Here is a 17,872-nt window from a genome sequence, read left to right as displayed (position 1 = left end):
AAACTAAGCCAAATGACTGGGAATACAAATCATATCTCAATAATAACCCTGAACGTTAATGGCCTAAACTCATGAATCAAAAGACATAGACTGGCAGAATGGATTAAAAAGAAAGACCCAACAATACGTTGCCTGCAAGAGACTCATCTCATAGAAAAAGACATCCACAGACTAAAGGTGAAAGGATGGGAAAAAACCTACCACGCACATGGACTCAGTAAAAAAGCAGGGGTTTCCATTCTTACATCAGATAAAGTGGACTTCAAGCCAAAGTTAGTCAGAAGGGATAAAGAAGGACAATTCATACTGCTTAAGGGAACCATAAATCAGGAAGATATAACAATAGTAAATATTTATGCCCCAAACAATGGTGCATCCCTGTACATCAAACAAATCCTTCTCAATTTCAGGAATCACATAGACCACAACACAATAATTTTGGGTGACTTTAATGCACCGCTGTCACCACTAGATAGATCTTCCAAACAAAATCCAACCAAAGAAACAATAGAACTCAATAACACAATCAATAACCTAGACTTAATAGACATATATAGAATATTCCATTCATCAACGAGCAGATTCACTTTCTTCTCAGCAGCACAAGGAACCTTCTCGAAAATAGACCATATGTTATGCCACAAAGGAGCCTAGGAAATGCAAAAAAATTGAGATACTGCCTTGTGTTCTATCAGATCATAATGGACTGAGAATAGAAATCAATGAAAAAATAAAAAACAGAAATTACTCCAACACCTGGAGACTAAATAATATGCTATTGAATGAAACATGGATAACAAAAAACATCAGGGAGGAGATAAAAAAATTCTTAGAGGTCAATGAGAAGGATGATACAACATATCAAAATCTCTGGGACACTATGAAAGTGGTACTAAGAGGAAAATTCATTGCATGGAGTGCATTCCAGAAAAGAATGAAAAGTCAACAACTAAATGACCTAACATTACAGCTCAAAGCCCTAGAAAAAGAAGAACAAAATAAGAGCAAAAGTAGTAGAAGACAGGAAATAATTAAAATCAGAGCTGAAATCAATGAAATTGAAACAAAAGAAACAATTCAAAAAATTGACAAAACAAAAAGTTTGTTCTTTGAGAAAGTAAACAAAATAGACAAACCCTTAGCCACACTAACAAAGAGAAGGAGAGAGAAAACTCAAAGTACTAAGATTCGTGATGAAAAAGGAAATATCACGACAGACACCACTGAGATACATAACATAATTAGAAGCTACTTTGAAAATCTGTATTCCAACAAAATAGAATCTACCGAAGACATTGACAAATTTCTAGAGACATATGCTCCTCCCAAACTGAACCAGGAGGACATACACAATTTAAACAGATCAATATCAAGCAATGAAATAGAAGAAGTCATTAAAAACCTACCATCCAAGAAAAGCCTAGGACCAGATGAATTCTCAGCCAAGTTCTACAAGACCTTCAAAGAAGAACTCATTCCCATACTTCTCAAAGTATTCCAGGAAATAGAAAAAGAGGGTACCCTACCAAACTCATTCTATGAAGCTAATATCACCCTCATACCCAAACCAGGAAAAGACACATCAAGGAAAGAAAATTTTAGACCAATATCCTTGTTGAATATAGATGCAAAGATCCTTAACAAAATATTGGCAAACTGTATCCAAAAGCATATTAAGAAAATGGTGCACCACGATCAAGTGGGGTTCATCCCTGGAATGCAAGGATGGTTTAACATCCGTAAATCAACAAACGTAATCCATCATGTCAATAGACTTAAGGATAAGAATCATATAGTTATTTCAATTGATGCAGAAAAAGCGTTCAACAAAATACAGCACCCCTTCATGCTCAAAACACTAGAAAAAATAGGGATAGTAGGAACATACCTGAACATTGTAAAGGCTATTTATGCTAAGCCCATGGCGAACATCATTCTTAATGGAGAAAAACTGAAACCATTCCCTTGAAAAACGGGAACAAGACAGGGATGTCCTCTTTCACCACTTCTATTCAACATTGTCCTCGAAATCCTAGCCAGAGCAATTAGGCAGACTAAAGAAATTAAAGGGATACGAATAGGAAAAGAGGAACTTAAACTGTCACTATTTGCTGATGACATGATTCTATATTTAGAGGATCCAAAAAACTCCTCCAGAAAACTTCTAGACCTCATCAATGAATTCAGCAAAATAGCAGGCTATAAAATCAACACGCATAAATCTAAAGCATTTTTATATGCAAGCGACGAAACAGCTAAAAGGGAAATGAGGAAAACAACTCCATTTGCAATAGCCTCAAAAAAATAAAATACTTGGGAATCAATCTAACCAAAGAGGTAAAAGATCTCTACAATGAAAACTACAAAACATTGAAGAAAGAAATTGAGGAAGACCTTAGAAGATGGAAAGATCTCCCACGTTCTTGGATAGGCAGAATTAATATTGTCAAAATGGCCATACTACCAAAAGTGCTATACAGATTCAATGCAATTCCAATTAAAATCCCAATGATGTACCTTACAGAAATAGAGCAAGCAATCATGAAATTCATCTGGAAGAATAAGAAACCCAGAATAGCTAAAGCAATCCTTAGCAGGAAGAATGAAGCAGGGGTATCACAATACCAGAACTTCAACTATACTACAAAGCAATAGTAACAAAAACGACATGGTATTGGTACCAAAATAGACAGGTAGATCAATGGTACAGAATAGAGGACACGGACACAAACACAAATAAATACAATTTTCTCATACTAGACAAAGGTGCCAAAAATATGCAATGGAGAAAAGATAGCCTCTTCAACAAATGGTGCTGGGAAAACTGGAAATCCATATGCAACAGAATGAAACTAAACCCCTATCTCTCACCCTGCACAAAACTCAACTCACAATAGATCAAGGACCTTGAAATCAGACCAGAGACCCTGCATTTTATAGAAGAAAAAGTAGGTCCAAATCTTCACCTTGTTGACTTAGGATCAGACTTCCTGAACAGGACTCCCATAGCACAAGAAATAAAAGCAAGAATCAACAACTGGGATAGATTCAAACTAAATAGCTTTCTCTCAGTAAAGGAAACTATCAGCAATGTGAAGAGAGAGCCTACAGAGTGGGAGAATATCTTTGCCACTCAGACTTCAGATAGAGCACTAATTTCCAGAATATGTAAAGAACTCAACAAACTCTACACCAAGAATACAAATAACCCAATCAACAAATGGGCTAAGGATATGAACAGATGCTTCACAGAAGATCTAGAAGCAATCAACAAACATATGAAAAAATGTTCACCATCTTTAGTAATAAGAGAAATGCAAATCAAAACTACACTAAGATCCCATCTCACCCCCATTAGAATAGCGATTATCAAGAATACAAGGAATAATAGGTGTTGGAGAGGATGTGGGGAAAAAGGTACACTCATACATTGCTGGTGGGGCTGCAAATCAGTGCAATCACTCTGGAAAGCAGTGTGGAGATTCCTTAGAAAACTTGGAATGGAAACACCATTTGACCCAGCTATCCCACTCCTTGGCCTATACCCAAAGGACTTAAAATCAGCATACTACAGAGATACAGCCACATCAATGTTCATAGCTGCTCAGTTCACAATAGCCAGATTGTGGAACCAACCTAGATGCCCTTCAGTTGATGAATGGATAAAGAAACTGTGATATATATATATATATATATATATATATATATATATACACACACACACACACACACACACAATGGAATATTACTCAGCTATAAAGAATAATAAAATTATGGCATTTGCAGGCAAATGGATGAAATTGGAGAATATTATGCTAAGTGAGATAAGCCAATCTCAAAAATCCAAAGGATGAATGATCTCACTGATAAGCGGATGATGACACATAATGGGGGTGTGGGAGGGGAGCAGGAATGGAGGAAGGAAGGACTGTATAGAGGGAAAAGAGGGGTGGGAGGGGTGGGGGGGAGGAAAAAATAACAGAATGAATCAAACATCATTACCCTATGTAAATGTATGATTACGCAAATGGTATGCTGTTACTCCATGTACAAACAGAAACAACATGTATCCCATTTGTTTATAATAAAAATAAAAATTAAAAAAAGAATGCTTTAATGAAACTCTGTAGAGCTTAAGGTTTGTTTTTGTACTTCAGCAGTATAGGTGAGCACTAGTATAAGAGACTTTCACATAAATTTAATACATATGAGATGAACCATGACATTCCTGCAATTGGGTGCTAGAGAAGACTAAAAGATCATTTAGTCCAGAAGTTTCTCAACTGAGAAACAGTTTAGTAAAACATTGTTATTCCTTGAAAAAAAACAACAAACCCTGTAGTATGTCTAGAAAATGGTGTGTTCAATAAAACTCGGTAGATTTCTTTGCTGATTTACTTTTCCTGGTCCAAGCTCCTGAACCAAAATCAACCCTCTCACATTGCAGATCAAGAAACTGAGGTGCAAGTTGGTCACAGGTGACCTTTAAAAATCCTTTCTAATTCTAATGGTTTCAATTACTTTGCTTCTTAGTTCATGGGCCTTTGAAAAAGAAAGGAATTAACTAACCCAACAAACCAGAGTCAGATGTTATAATTACTGTAACACTTATTATATAAGCACTTTTCACATATGTCCTGATTTAATCCTTACACCAATACAGTTATACTTTACTGCTGGTCCTAAAAATTATTCCCTAGTAAATAAGCATTACAAAAACAGCCCCTAAATAAAAGGCAATGTTTAATTGTGTTTAACCTTCAGAGAAGACAGAAATTTCAACAACTGGTCCTGCATTTTCTTATCTGTTCATATGCAGATACCATGCCCTAAACTTGTCTCAACATTTTGATTCACTTTTTAGAATGTGCCTTCATTATTTCCTGATTGCTACAGCATCTATTACACCCTCCAATGAATTTTGATTTCCTTATGTATTGCCTTTCTAGCAGTTTTATAACGCTGATCTACAGCTACATTGGCAAAATTATGTTTGTCCTTCTGAGACTTTAATATTGACACATTGTGCTAGCTGGCTTTGCTTAAATCTCTTGCCAATACTGCACTGAGTTCTCTAGCAAAACTTCACACGAATTTTATATTTGTGCTGCCCCAGTTTTCTTAATTCCACTTTTAAAAACTTAGCTTTTAAGTTTTTGGTTTGTTTGTTTGTTTTTATAGTGCTAGGAATCAAGCCCAGGACCTGGCAAACGCTAGGCAAGTTATCACTGAACTAGCCTGAACTAGGCTCCACCCACTATTTAAAAAGTTCAGGTTTCAGTTTCTCTTATCGACTCCTCTCTTCCACCTTGTAAAAAGACTTTATTTTTCAGAGCAATTTTAGGCTGACAGCAAAATTGAGAAGGTACAGGGATTTCCCAGACCCCTCTCCCCGCTCCATGCATAACCTCTCCATTATCAACATCCCCCACCAGAGTGATACACACTGGCATCTCATTATTGCCCAAAGTCCATAGCTTAGAGTTCACTCTTGGTGGTGTATTTCCTTGGGTTTGGACCAATGTATAATGATGTGGGGCAACCATTTATATTATCACAAATAATAGTTTGATTGATTTAATAGTTCTTTGTGCTCTGCTTATTCATCCCTTCTTCCTCTTAACCCCTGTCAACCACTGATCTTTTTATTGTCCCTATAATTTTGCCTTTTCCAGAATGTAATAAAGTTGGAATCATACAGAGCATAACCTTTTTAGATTGGCTTTGTTCACTTAAGTTTCCCCATGCCTTTTAAGGGATCGATAGCTCATTTTGTTTTAGTGCAGAATACTATTCCACTGTCAGGATGCACCACAGATTATTCATTCATTCACCCACTAAAGGGTAACTTGGTTGCTTCCAAGTTTTAGCAATTATGAATAAAGCTACTATGAAATCTATTTGCATGTTTCTGTGTGGACATAAAGTTCAATGCATTTCAACTCAAATGCTAAGGAGTTTAACTACTGTATTATATGGTAGAAGTAAGTTTAGCTTTTTAAAGAAACTACCAAGCTATCTTCTAAAGTCATTGTACTATTTTGCATTCCCACTAGCAATGAATGAGACTCTATATTGTTTTACATCCTCACTAGCATTCAGTGTTCTGGATTTTTTTTTTTTTTTTTTTTTTGGTCATTCTAATAGGTGTGGAGTGATATCTCATTGTCCCAATTTGCAATTCCCTAATGATATGACATCGAATATCTTTTCATATGCTTGTTTGCTCTCTCTTTATATTCTTTGGTTATGTATTCAGGTTTTTCACCCATGACATATGCATCTTATGATGACATTCCTCTAGAAACATCTTGTTGAAGCCTCAATATCCTAATATTAGAGAAAGTAATGTAAAATAATTTAATAGGACAGCATTTCAACCAAATGTTTCCATTTATATATAGGAAATGATGTTGTACTCTCACCTGGTGGCCACCATATCGGTGAGCCAATGGAACAGATTCAGATACTATCTTTTCACCACTTACAAGCTGGATGAAATCATCCGTTTCTGATACAGATAAATCAAGATCCAAAATATCTTCTAGAACTTCCTGAGGTAGGGGAAAAAAATCATCATACAAAACCTTAGAAATCTTTGAATAATTTCAAGAAAAGAGACATAATAGAAGAAGATTGTAAGAATAAACTTCTTCCCAAAATGCTCACATTTTTATAAGAGATATACCAGACTTTCTATGATTATTGATGCTATTTGCAGAAAATTAATTCTGTGAGATGGTTCTAAAATTTTCATGGATTTCCTGTAATACATCAAAAAATATTTTTCCTAGCATGGATTCTTTGAATGAACGAGAAAGAAGTAAATGCCCTATTTTGACATCAAACACATTTGTATCATGAGAGAACAATTTAGAATTTTTTAGAGATCATTTCTCAAAGTTACGTAGAATAAGAATTTAACTCATTTTCCTCTTTTCCACAAATGCATATCTTTATTGTAAGATAACTTCAGGATGAAACTGAATACTATGCTCCAGGAATAAGTATCAAAAAGTGAGTTGTAAGAATGATATTTTCCAGGTTTCTGAGTTTTAAATACAAAGAGTTATCAATAGATTAACAATAAAAACTCGAAACGACTTTTATACCTTCTTAGACAAACATTTTAGTGAGTTAAGTATTTGTGGTGTGAAAAAAATAAAGTCTAACCTTTGAGACTGCTACAAGACGTACTCTTGATTCGAAAGGAGTAGGGAAAGCAATTGAAAAAATACAGTTTTTCACTTTACGAACATAATTTTCTTGAACAGGATCAACTGGCAACACAGCTGTCAAAACAAAACAAAACAAAACCATTCTTATTGTTCTCATTTGTTGCATGTACAGCATTAATATTCTTTTGAAAAATTACAGTTCTTTAAAATGCCTACTTTAGCCACTATTTTCTTCATATTTTGTTATTTAGAAGACTATTTTATCATTTTCAACATTATCCAATATTCACAGAGTATGTACAGTTTGAGCATCCCTAATCTGAAGAACAAAAATCCTAAACTTTCTGGGCACCTACATGATGCCACAAGCTGATTCCAAATCTGATCTCATGTGACAGGTCACAATTAAAATGCAGGCACACTAAAAAATATATATATACAATTGCCTCAGGCAATACATATGGGGATATATGAAACATAAATGAATTTTTTGTTTAGATATTCATCCCATTCCCAAGATATTTCATTATGTATATGCAAACATTCCAAAAGCTAAAAAAAAAAAAAATTCCAAAATCTGAATTACTACCGGTCCCAAACACTTCAGATAAGGGATACTCAACCTATATATGGATCTGTCCAAGAAGATGGGGAAATGGAAAATGTTTGAAGCAAGACACATATTCTGTCTATAAAGATTTTCATTTTGGGAGACAAGTAGGATGTACAACATGTTTGTAAGTAATAATAACAAATAAAATGGAGGTGAGCTACATAACTACGTTAGTCAACTCAATAGAACCAAAACATATTCTGCACTTAATCACATGCATTCTGTCCTTAAGAAACTCATAATAACCAAAAGACACAGATATATACATAAGTAACTCTAAGATCAAGCAACACATGGCTTACTAAATGTACAAACTTATTCTGGATCCCATTGCAAAATTTGAAACATTTGATTCATGCCTTCTCAAAAGGATAAAAATTTAAAATTGCTCCAAAGAGCATCTGACAAACTGTTTCATAAAGTTCAAACATTAAAGCACATGTTCTACATTTAAGAAGCTGTGAAGGAAAACAGAGCATTGAACCTGCTTTGGTTAGTCAAGAATGTATTTATTCTTGTTTTACAAATAATTCTTAAATTCTTAATCTGCTTTCTGAATCCAAAGCAATTAAAACAAAAAATAGAAGAGAGTAAGCATATTAATAGAGTCATAGGGAATGGGGGTACAGCTCAGTGGTACATTGCTTGTCTAGCATGTCCAGGCCGTGGGTTCAATTCCCAGCACAACAAAATCAATCAATCAGTCAACCAATCAATTAATTAATCAATCAGACTAACGTGCATAAAAATCAATGTTTCTGGCTAGAACTTATAGCCAAAATGTGTCACCAAATTATTATTATTTATTTAATATTTATTTAATAGGAATCTAATTAATATCCTAGTGGAAGGTTTTTCTTTTTTTTTAAGAAGCAGATAAATTGCAAATCTGGAAAAAGAAACAGAATACATGTTTTTAAGTAAGAGAAATTAGTTTGATTATCATATTAAAAATTCTAAGAATACAATAATTTAAAGTATTTTTGTCCAAAAAATAAAAACAAAGATCAATGGAACTCAATAAAAGCACAAAAACAGCCCAAAGTTATAACAGAATTTCCTACATAGAGAAAATGTTATTTCAAATCAGTAGAGAAGGGTGGCAAAAGAACAATTTACTAAACTGTTTGGAATAATTCCAATTTATTCCATCCAAGCCTAGTTGAACTACAAACATGTTGGTTATAACAACGAGAGTAATGTTTCTATCTTCCTCACATGAACAATAAATTCAGGAAAATATGGCCCAGAGTCAGTTCTTTATGTTTTCCCTTTAAGTACATGGTGAATCATGAGGGAGCAAGTGAGTAATCAATCAAAAAGCAGATGATTTGGGGCTGGAGATGTAGCTCAATCCCCAGCATGCACAATAAAAATAAAACATAATCTCAGAAACCTGACAATTATGATTAAGAGTAGAAGATCCATCTATCTTCTTCTTTTAGATGAACCTGTGTGTGACTTGACTAAATTACCTAATTAATGCACTCTCCTTTATGATGGATTGACATTTTAGTAAAGCACGGGTAATATATAATGATCTATTAGCAGTCATGGTATGTACCACATAGAGAACATTTTTGGCAAGGAGGTGATCCATCAATATAGGTGACCTCTGGTCATGGAACAAAGAAGTGATCTGTTTCAGGGATATCCACCCCTCAACCTGTCACACTAAAAATCTCAGAGAAGGGCTGGGGATATAGTTTAATGGTACAGAACTTGCAGCGGCTCTGGGTTTGGAACCCAGCACAGGGGGAAACAATCTGCTAATCTTTCAATGTAAATGTTTGAACTTTGCTCTCAAATAAATGCTCTTGCCAGAATTATGTTGATTGTCCACTGATTTTTTTTTTCTACTAATATCTAGAAGAGATGTTTTCATGCAGTGCTATGTCAAAACATCGTAACAGCTGGGCACGGTGGCACACACCTGTAAACCCAGTGGCTCCCGGGACTGAAGCAGAAGGATCAGAATTTCAGAGTCAGCCTCAGCAATTTAGCAAGGCCCTAAGCGACTCAATGAGATCCTGATTCTAAATAAAATCCAAAAAGGGCTGAGGATGTGGCTCAGTGGTTAAGTGTGCCTGAGTTCAATCCTCAGTATCAAAAACCAAATCAATACAAAACAAAACCATACAGTATTTTGTTTATAATTCCTCCTTGATATAAAACCTGCCTTCCATGTTTTGAGTGCCATTAATATGGCAAGAAAATGTCTTGAAGTGTATAGCCAACACTCCAACATTGAAATGACAACTTTGAAAATACTATGAATGACCCACTTCATCCATTTTTATCCATAAGTACTGGTAGTTTCATTTGCCTAAGTACAGTAAAAAAATAATGAAATCGTTTCTAGACTCCGCACAAGAGAAGTCTGCTCTTTCACAGTTACCTGCACAGCTCAGTTTTTTGACTTCCTAAACTCATGGTTGGCCCAGTTAAAAAAAAAAAAAAAAACTACCTTTGAATTCTGCATGTCCTACTGACAGGTGGTTTGTTCCTCAAGGGTTTAGCCATACGGTGGTGTTGGAAGTCTTAATTAATTACACCTGTTTTCCTACTTAGGCTCCTCACATTACAACACGTAAAAACCAGGGCTTTGGTTTTAATCTGGCCAAGCAATCTCTAAATGCAAATGGTCTGGTGGAATTGTGCAGTACTATACTTGCCAACAGTGGTTTAATTCTTCTGCAAATTTCCTTATCTGTAAAAAAGGGCAAATGATAGTACATTAATAAAGGATTGTCAAGTACAATACAAGCAAGTGATGCTACATTTGACTTTGGCAAATTCTGCCTGTTGGAGGTTTAACATAAACCTACTCTCCATCAAGATAAGCCATATGTGCATATTAACTTTTACTTGTACAGCACTACATGTTTTTAAAACTGTTCTTCAAGACCTGGAAAATATAAGACAAAATTGGTTTATTTTGATAGGTTCATTTCTACAACATTTTTATTCAGTAAAAAAATTTTTTACCTGTAAAATAAATATAAAATGAATGTGCTCAGCTATAGGGTTACCTGCATTCGATGCAAGCGTTTTTCAGAACAAAGGAAAAAATACATATTGGAGCTGCAATTACCTATTTGCTGGTTTATTTCTTCCTAACAGTGACCTTTTTGAGCGAAGTTTCTTTTCAGTATCCTTGATGTTTACACCTCTTTTGGCTGTGTGTGTGTGAATGTTTAATTGTATCACAGGTTTCTGTTATTAATATGCTGTCTCAACAACAGAATAGAACTGACAAAAGAGTTAAGGGAAGAGATCTTAGGTAACAACCCTGTGCATTCTCAGTACTTCCTGGGCTGGATACAAATAAATTTGACATTTTAAAAGCATGCAGCTCAGTACACCCAAGCGTGGGACTCACATATCCAGATGTGAGCAAGATGTCAAACTATACCTATTAGGTTTTCAGAGGAGAGAGTCCAAAAGTCGAGAGATGGGGCCAATCTAGCCTCTATTTCACAATAGCCCTGAACATGGTTTGACTTGTTACTGGGAAGAGGCAGAAGGTTGGCACTTCCTTCTCGGGCAGATCGTAATAGGCAGCAAACGACAGCGTGGCAGGCCACACTCAAGACAAGCAGATGTGGAAAACTGTGGTCTCCGGGTTAGGCAACAACACCCAGGCCCTCTTCTCTGAATCATAGTTCTGCCAAAATACGCAGAACAAGAGCTCGGCGGTGCCGAGTCTGGCGCACTGCGCTACTTCTGGCTAACAGCCGGTCCACCCCAGGTACCTTTGGGAGTGACCGGCTGCCCCAGGCGGCTCCGGGGAAGGGGTGGAGACAGAGCGCTCGCCTCGCGGCAGGTCAGGCCTAGGGCCCCGGGCAGGGCCGCCGCCTCCGCGCACCCCTTCCCTCCGCCTCTCGGGACGCCCGGCCTTGCCCCGCGGGCTGCCGGCTGCCAGGCGCCCGAGAAGCGTGCCACGGGAGCGGGGCGGGCGGGGCGCAAGCGCTTCCTGTGCCAGGTTTCCGGCTCCGGGTCCCCGGAGGAGGGCCGCGGGGCCAGAGGCGGAGCCGCCGCCCGGCCGCGACTTTCAGACTCGGACCATGGCCTCGCGCTGGTGGCGGTGGCGGCACGGCTGCTCCTGGAGGCCGGCGGCGCGGAACCCCGGGTCCGGCTCTCGCCGCCACGCGGGGCCACCCGGGCCGCGCGCCACTCCCGACCCCATAGCGCAGGTGAGGCGGGGAGCGCGTGTCCCAGGCGGGCGCAGAGGTCACCGCGCCAATGACAGCGACGCACGGAATGAATGGGAGCGAGGAGGCACGTGCGCCGAGGCCGGGGGCCCGGGGTCGCCCTGGGGTGGGCGGCCGGGATTAACGGGGCATCCCTGGTGGGACCGAGCTGCGCGTTTGCATGAAGGAGGGGTGTCCCGGGACCCGGCAGCTTCGGGGACTGGTCGGCGGGGGAGTGGGGGCAAGTGGTGAGGAGCCTGGCCCCGGGGGAGACGCAGGAGTGATCAGACTGTCTCGTGGGTATGGACACTGAGGAAATTCCTGGAGGCCATCTGCCCCGGTCCCTTTGCGCCTTAGAGCCGGCCGACTCCAGGACAGACCTCTTAAAGCAAAAGGGGTTCCGATCTCATTCTCCAAGACACCGAGGATGCAGTCGACCTTGGAGCAGTTGCTCGGAAAGGGACATAAGGAGAAGGCCGGTCTGACGCTGGCCGGGGTGGCCCGGACTTAAAATGGTACCGTACGTCGGTGTTTCGCAGGAAGCGCCCATCTGCATGGGACTAGAAGGACTTTGGAAGGAGACATGGCTAAGGATGCCTGGGGAGGGAACTTTGAATCTTTTAAAATCTCACCGGCGGCTTCTTGAAGTAAAGTCAGAGTCTCTGCAATAACCATGATTCCCTTGAGGTTCTGTCCTACTTGCCTTTGGGTCCAATTTTGTTTTTTCTCATTTTTTTGGTCATTTTAGGAGTTATAAACTTGTTATGGCTCTGATTCTCAGGGTGCCACCACTTAGGCCCATCCTATTAGCATATTCTACACCCTGACTTTGGTTTTTAAGAGACGTCTCCCAGTCACCCAGTCCAAGTATTCACATGTATCTGCAAAGTCCCCCACCCTTTTTTATTTGAATTTAGGATTAAGTTTGCAGTTGGCTTTGGTTCACTTCATTTATCCATGTACCATCAAACACCATTTATTTACTAGCATGAGATATGTAGCATTATAAATGTTTACTTTGTACCAAAGTGGATACATATCACACATTATCCAAAAATAGTTTGGAGGAAAGCATGGTAGCTGAGCTCCTAGAGAACCTGGGCAGTAAAAAAGGAATACTGTCTGAGGTGTAGGAAACACAATAGAAGACTCTTAGGGGAAGCTAAGTGCTGTCCTAGTTGGAAAGATCATGACCTTATTGGAGGAGATAGATGTATGCACCATGTAATGCCACTAGATACTTTTGGGGATACGGGGGATTGAACTCAGGAGCACTGACCACTGAGCCACATACCTAACCCTATTTTGTATTTTATTTAGAGACAGGGTCTCAGTTGCTTAGCGCTTTGCTTTTTTCTGGCTTTGACCTCTCCATCCTCCTGCCTCAGACTCCCAAGCCACTGGGATTATAGGCATATGCCACTGTGCAACTAGATACTTCTTAATGTCTTCTTTCTCACTTTTTTTTTTTTTTTTAAAGGTAGATAGATACTGGGAATTGAACTGAGGAGCACTCTGCCACTGAGCCACATATCCAGCCCTTTTTATTTTTTATTTTGAGACAGGATCTCACCAAGTTGCTGAGGCCAGCCTTGAATTTGATCCCCCTGCCCCACCCTCCTGAGTAGCTAGGATTATAGGCATGTGCCACCATGTCTGCCTAATACTTCTTTCTTTGAAGTTTTCCTTTTTAGACTTTGTGCCCACCAAGGAAGCCCAAAAAGAGAATCTGCTTCATGGCTTCCATATTTGCCTCCGGGACCACAAGCAGGGACAGTGCTGATGATGCCAATCTGTATATTTCTGATTTATGTGAAAATACTATTTCTCACTATTAAATTAACAGATTAGCATTCAGGTGTCTGCTTCAGGCATATGTACTTATTTCAAGTCTTTCAGGGCCTAATAGACCATAGGGACAGAGCAACAATAATTAAGCCACATTTGACTCTCCAACACAGTGCTATTACTTCCTGATGTTTGTATGAGTATTAGTAACAAATCGTGCAACAGGATAAAAATTAGTGCACATTTTATCATGCCAAATCACTTGTCAATGTGTCTTTGATTCTCATCAATCATTTTCCCTTATTTTAAAAAGTGAATTCATGAGGAAAGGTCTACTTTGAGGGAGAGTAAGTGATAGAGAGGGAACACTTGGAATTTGAAAAGGATTGTCATTACTACTAGCAGTGTGCTTCAGCTGTAGTTTTGCAGCTTCTTTTAATACCTTACTGCTCTTCCAAGAAATTTTAATCTCCCTTTGGCAAACATTGCTGTTAAGGAACTCCTAAAGCAGAACACAACTTGATGGAATAAATATAGTATTAAATGTTTCCTTTGGGACTGGGGATATGAAGCTCAGTGGTAGAGGGCTTGCCTAGCATGTATGAGGTCCTGGGTTTGATCCCAGTATCATAAAAAGTTAAAAAATATATATTGTGTACTAGACTCTGAGCTAAGTGCTATACATACATTGTACTCTCTAATCTCAGTATCCCTCCATAAGTAGTTTTACTAAAAGATGTCACAAAGTGAAATAGCCAAGAATATTGAGATTTGAACCTAGCTCTGTCTCCCAAAGACTATGCTACTAACAACTGTTAGAAATTAACTGTAATTTTAACCTTAATCCCAAATTAGCCTCAAACTGAATAGTTGTTCCTTTTGTTTTTTTCTTTTGGGTACATGAACATTGATTGCAGGGGTTTTTTTTTTGTCTTTTTTTTTTTTGTTGTTGTTGTTGTTGTTGTTTGTTTTTTTTCTTCTTGTTTCTTTTACCCCTAAACAAAATTCCCAGTTCTTTTTATGTTTCGAGATCGGTTCTCACTAAGTTCCTGAGACTGACCTCAAACTTTTAATACTCTGACCTCAGCCTCTGAGTTGCTGGGATTACAAGTGTGTGCAGCCTAACCCGGCCTATTCTTCTAAGATGTTCTGTTTATAAGTATTTTAATAAAGTAATTGAAGTTGCATGAATTAATTACCCATGAAGACTGAACAAAATAGTTGAATCAAGGTCTAAGTTGCCCACATTGATTCAAACTTAAGTCCTCCTGCCTTAGCGTTCTGCTGGGATTACTGGCATTTGCCCTCACACACAGCAAATTAGTAAAATTCCTGAATTCAAGACTGCCAAATCCATATTTTGAAGTCCATGGTGCCTATTGCAATATTTCTAGCCTATAACAGTAGTGCTCAATGATTTTTAGAAGTAATATTTATTGCTACCCCTGAATTTTTTTTAGATCTCTGATTAAGTTAATATTAGAGCGTGCCACTGAGGCTGATTGTTAATCTACCACTGAACTACACCTGTAACACATTTTTTTTAAACATTACTAATCCAAAAGCCACCAATTTCAAAATGTTTAATAACCATAACTTAAAATAGGCAGTTTGTGTACATGTAAATACCTTACTTAATATTGAAATCTTTACCTTCTTGCCATCTCAGGTGATGCTTTTATTTGTTTCAAGAATCTATAGATTTTTAGAATTTTTTCTGCTTTTTTTTCTTATTTAATTTCTGTAATGACAAGTACTGCTTTTGTAATAAGAAAAAGAAACTTTTTTTTAAATTGTCTTTTCTAAAGTTTTCAATTACCCATAAATGGATGCTTAAAAGATATAAATTATGTTTATTATGAATTATGGGAGGGTTATTATCAATGCTAAAGTAAGTTTTGTAGCATATTCTTACAAGTTTCTGATACTTTTGTTTTCTAGATCCCATGTTTTAGTCTTGTGAAGAGTTTAACTTCTGCTTTTCCAAATGTATATACTATGTCACGGTAAGTTTGTAATCATACTGAACTACTAAAATTATTATGTTGCCAATAGGTTCTGTACTTAATTACAGTGGGCTAAGACAACAAATTTTAATATGATAGTTACTGCTTTACATGCTTTCTGCCTCTTCAAAAAATAGAAATATAATAAAATTTGAACTCAACCCAAAAACAATGAACATAGTTTAATCATTCTTTGATATCGTCAATCCTCCAAGGTCCTTTTTGTAAAATAATCTGTTGCTAGGCATGTACATTATACTTAATCTAAAATGAAGTCCTGTGCATTTTCACTTTTCCCAGGTTTCATCACATGACACCAGCAGTGTGCTGTTGTAGTAAAACACAGAGTGGTGAGAAATACACCGATCCCTTTAAACTGGGTTGGAGAGACTTGAAAGGTCTGTATGAGGACATTAGAAAGGTAAGTTTTTTTTGATTGTGCTGTGAAGTATGTTTGAGTTTACTGAAACTTAGTAGTTTTACAATTATGAAAACAGTTCAGGTTTTCACATTTGTGTGATGCCACTGTGAACTTGACTTGCATACATTAGGTTTCGAATGTTACCTGAACAAAAACCATGTTGCAACCCAGTGCTGGGTAAGATGGAGGATGCAGTACATGTACTGTCCAGAAAGACATTATCGCAGAGTTTAGAAGCTGAAAAAAATGGTTACTGGAAGCATAAAGATGTGTAGTGAATACTCTAACCTTTCCTTTTATATCTACCACCTCTCAATGACTCCTGTGACTGTCTTCCCTAATTCTGAAGATCATCATTGACTATCCCAATATGGCTTCCTTCGTTTAACTCTTCTTCCCACAAACCTTTCAGTGACTCCTGACCTCACGTGGATTCTAAAATTCTGTCCAATGTATGGATTTGAATTTATGGCGGGCCTGTCCCACTGGACATCTCTTAGTGCCCCATGCCAAAGTAAACCATGACCCCAAACCATTACCTGGCCTCTGTCCACAGGCTGCTAGCACTGAAGTGGGTTATATAAGGAGAAAATAAAATAAATTAAGTGTTGCTGGAAATGTTCACATGCCCCTTGTTAGCTTCTTGCCCCAAAGTTCTCCACTTTTTCCCCAAGCTTGCACCATCGGTTCTCACAGTCTCCAGCAGCACTCCTTTTTCTCCACACTTGCAGATTTGGGGGAAGAAAAAGAAAGAAGTGTCCATGATTGAATCTAACTTAACATGTTTGAAACTCTCCTTTTCCCTCAAAAAAATTTTTCTTTTTTTTGGTACTGGAATTAAACTCAGGGGTACTTGACCACTGATCCACATCCCCAGCCCTTCAAAACTTGTTTGTCTCCTTTTGTCTCTAGGTCACTGTGGTACCACCTAGGAACCCAGGAAAGATTCTAAAGTTCCTTTCCTTTTCCCACATATCCTTCTAGTCCGTCTCTTACCTTCAGTCCCCACTGCCTCAGGTAAGGCCACCCCCATATCTCATGTCCATTCTTGCTGTTGTCCTATCTCAGCCTGAGCCAGAGGCTCCCCATATGTTCCCAGGGTGATTGTGCTTCCTTTGATGATGGCACTCATCACACTGGATGGTGTTGATGGCTGTTACTGGTTTACCTCTCCCCATCTAGAGCCTGGGCTCCTTGAAGGCAAGGGTTGTCTTATCTTTGCGACCTCTGCCTTTATTACAGTGTTTGGCACTGAATCAGTAATCTAATGAATTAGTGACAGACCCTACAGTATTGAATTCCACTGTTCCCAGGAGATAAGCTCTGATTTAGTCCATGTACCTTGAGCAGCACAGATACACACCCATGAAAGACCTGGAAGGCCTTCTCCCCTCTTCACAAATCAAAACCCTACCAATTCTTCTAATCCAAGTCAAAGCTTATCTCCTCCATGAAATATTTGGGTTTTCTAACCCTCATTAATCTCTTCCTTCTCTGAACTTTCAGTATTTCATGCACAGCACTGTTCAGGTTACTTCTGTATTCTCCATTACAAGGCTCATATTTTTAAACATTTCCCAAACACAATGTTAAGCTGCTGTCATTAGGCAAACTATGCCTGTACTTCCTCTATGAACCTCTGAAATATCTTCTGCTAAATACAGACCAGCCAG

General features: G+C 38.3%; 2 protein-coding genes and 1 non-coding gene across 3 annotated transcripts in view; 2 read left to right on the top strand and 1 right to left on the bottom strand.

Moving 5' to 3' along the window:
* Positions 1 to 11,860, bottom strand: part of LOC124961151 (protein adenylyltransferase SelO-like) — a 44,604-nt gene extending 32,744 nt beyond the window's left edge. Inside the window, exons 1-5 of the mRNA XM_047519893.1 lie at positions 11,852 to 11,860; positions 11,527 to 11,767; positions 11,207 to 11,410; positions 7,174 to 7,292; positions 6,426 to 6,554 (exon numbers count right to left, since the gene is read on the bottom strand). Of these exons, the coding sequence (XP_047375849.1) occupies positions 6,426 to 6,554; positions 7,174 to 7,292; positions 11,207 to 11,410; positions 11,527 to 11,767; positions 11,852 to 11,860 (702 nt within the window). The remainder of the gene's footprint in view (positions 1 to 6,425; positions 6,555 to 7,173; positions 7,293 to 11,206; positions 11,411 to 11,526; positions 11,768 to 11,851) is intronic.
* The window catches only part of Pdss1 (decaprenyl diphosphate synthase subunit 1), a 36,368-nt gene continuing 29,891 nt past the window's right edge, over positions 11,396 to 17,872 (top strand). The window contains 3 exon segments of the mRNA XM_047521596.1: positions 11,396 to 11,987; positions 15,714 to 15,778; positions 16,079 to 16,199. Coding sequence (XP_047377552.1) covers positions 11,859 to 11,987; positions 15,714 to 15,778; positions 16,079 to 16,199 — 315 coding nt within the window. The 5' untranslated portion in view covers positions 11,396 to 11,858.
* On the top strand, positions 16,652 to 16,785 carry LOC124962491 (small nucleolar RNA SNORA42/SNORA80 family). The gene has a single exon (XR_007104506.1). It is a non-coding gene; the product is annotated as a small nucleolar RNA SNORA42/SNORA80 family (small nucleolar RNA).

Source organism: Sciurus carolinensis, chromosome 12, assembly GCF_902686445.1.
Source record: "Sciurus carolinensis chromosome 12, mSciCar1.2, whole genome shotgun sequence".
Classification (NCBI taxonomy): domain Eukaryota; kingdom Metazoa; phylum Chordata; class Mammalia; order Rodentia; family Sciuridae; genus Sciurus; species Sciurus carolinensis.
The sequence above is the reverse complement of the archived record's forward strand: the minus strand, read 5'-3'. Positions and strand labels throughout refer to the sequence as shown.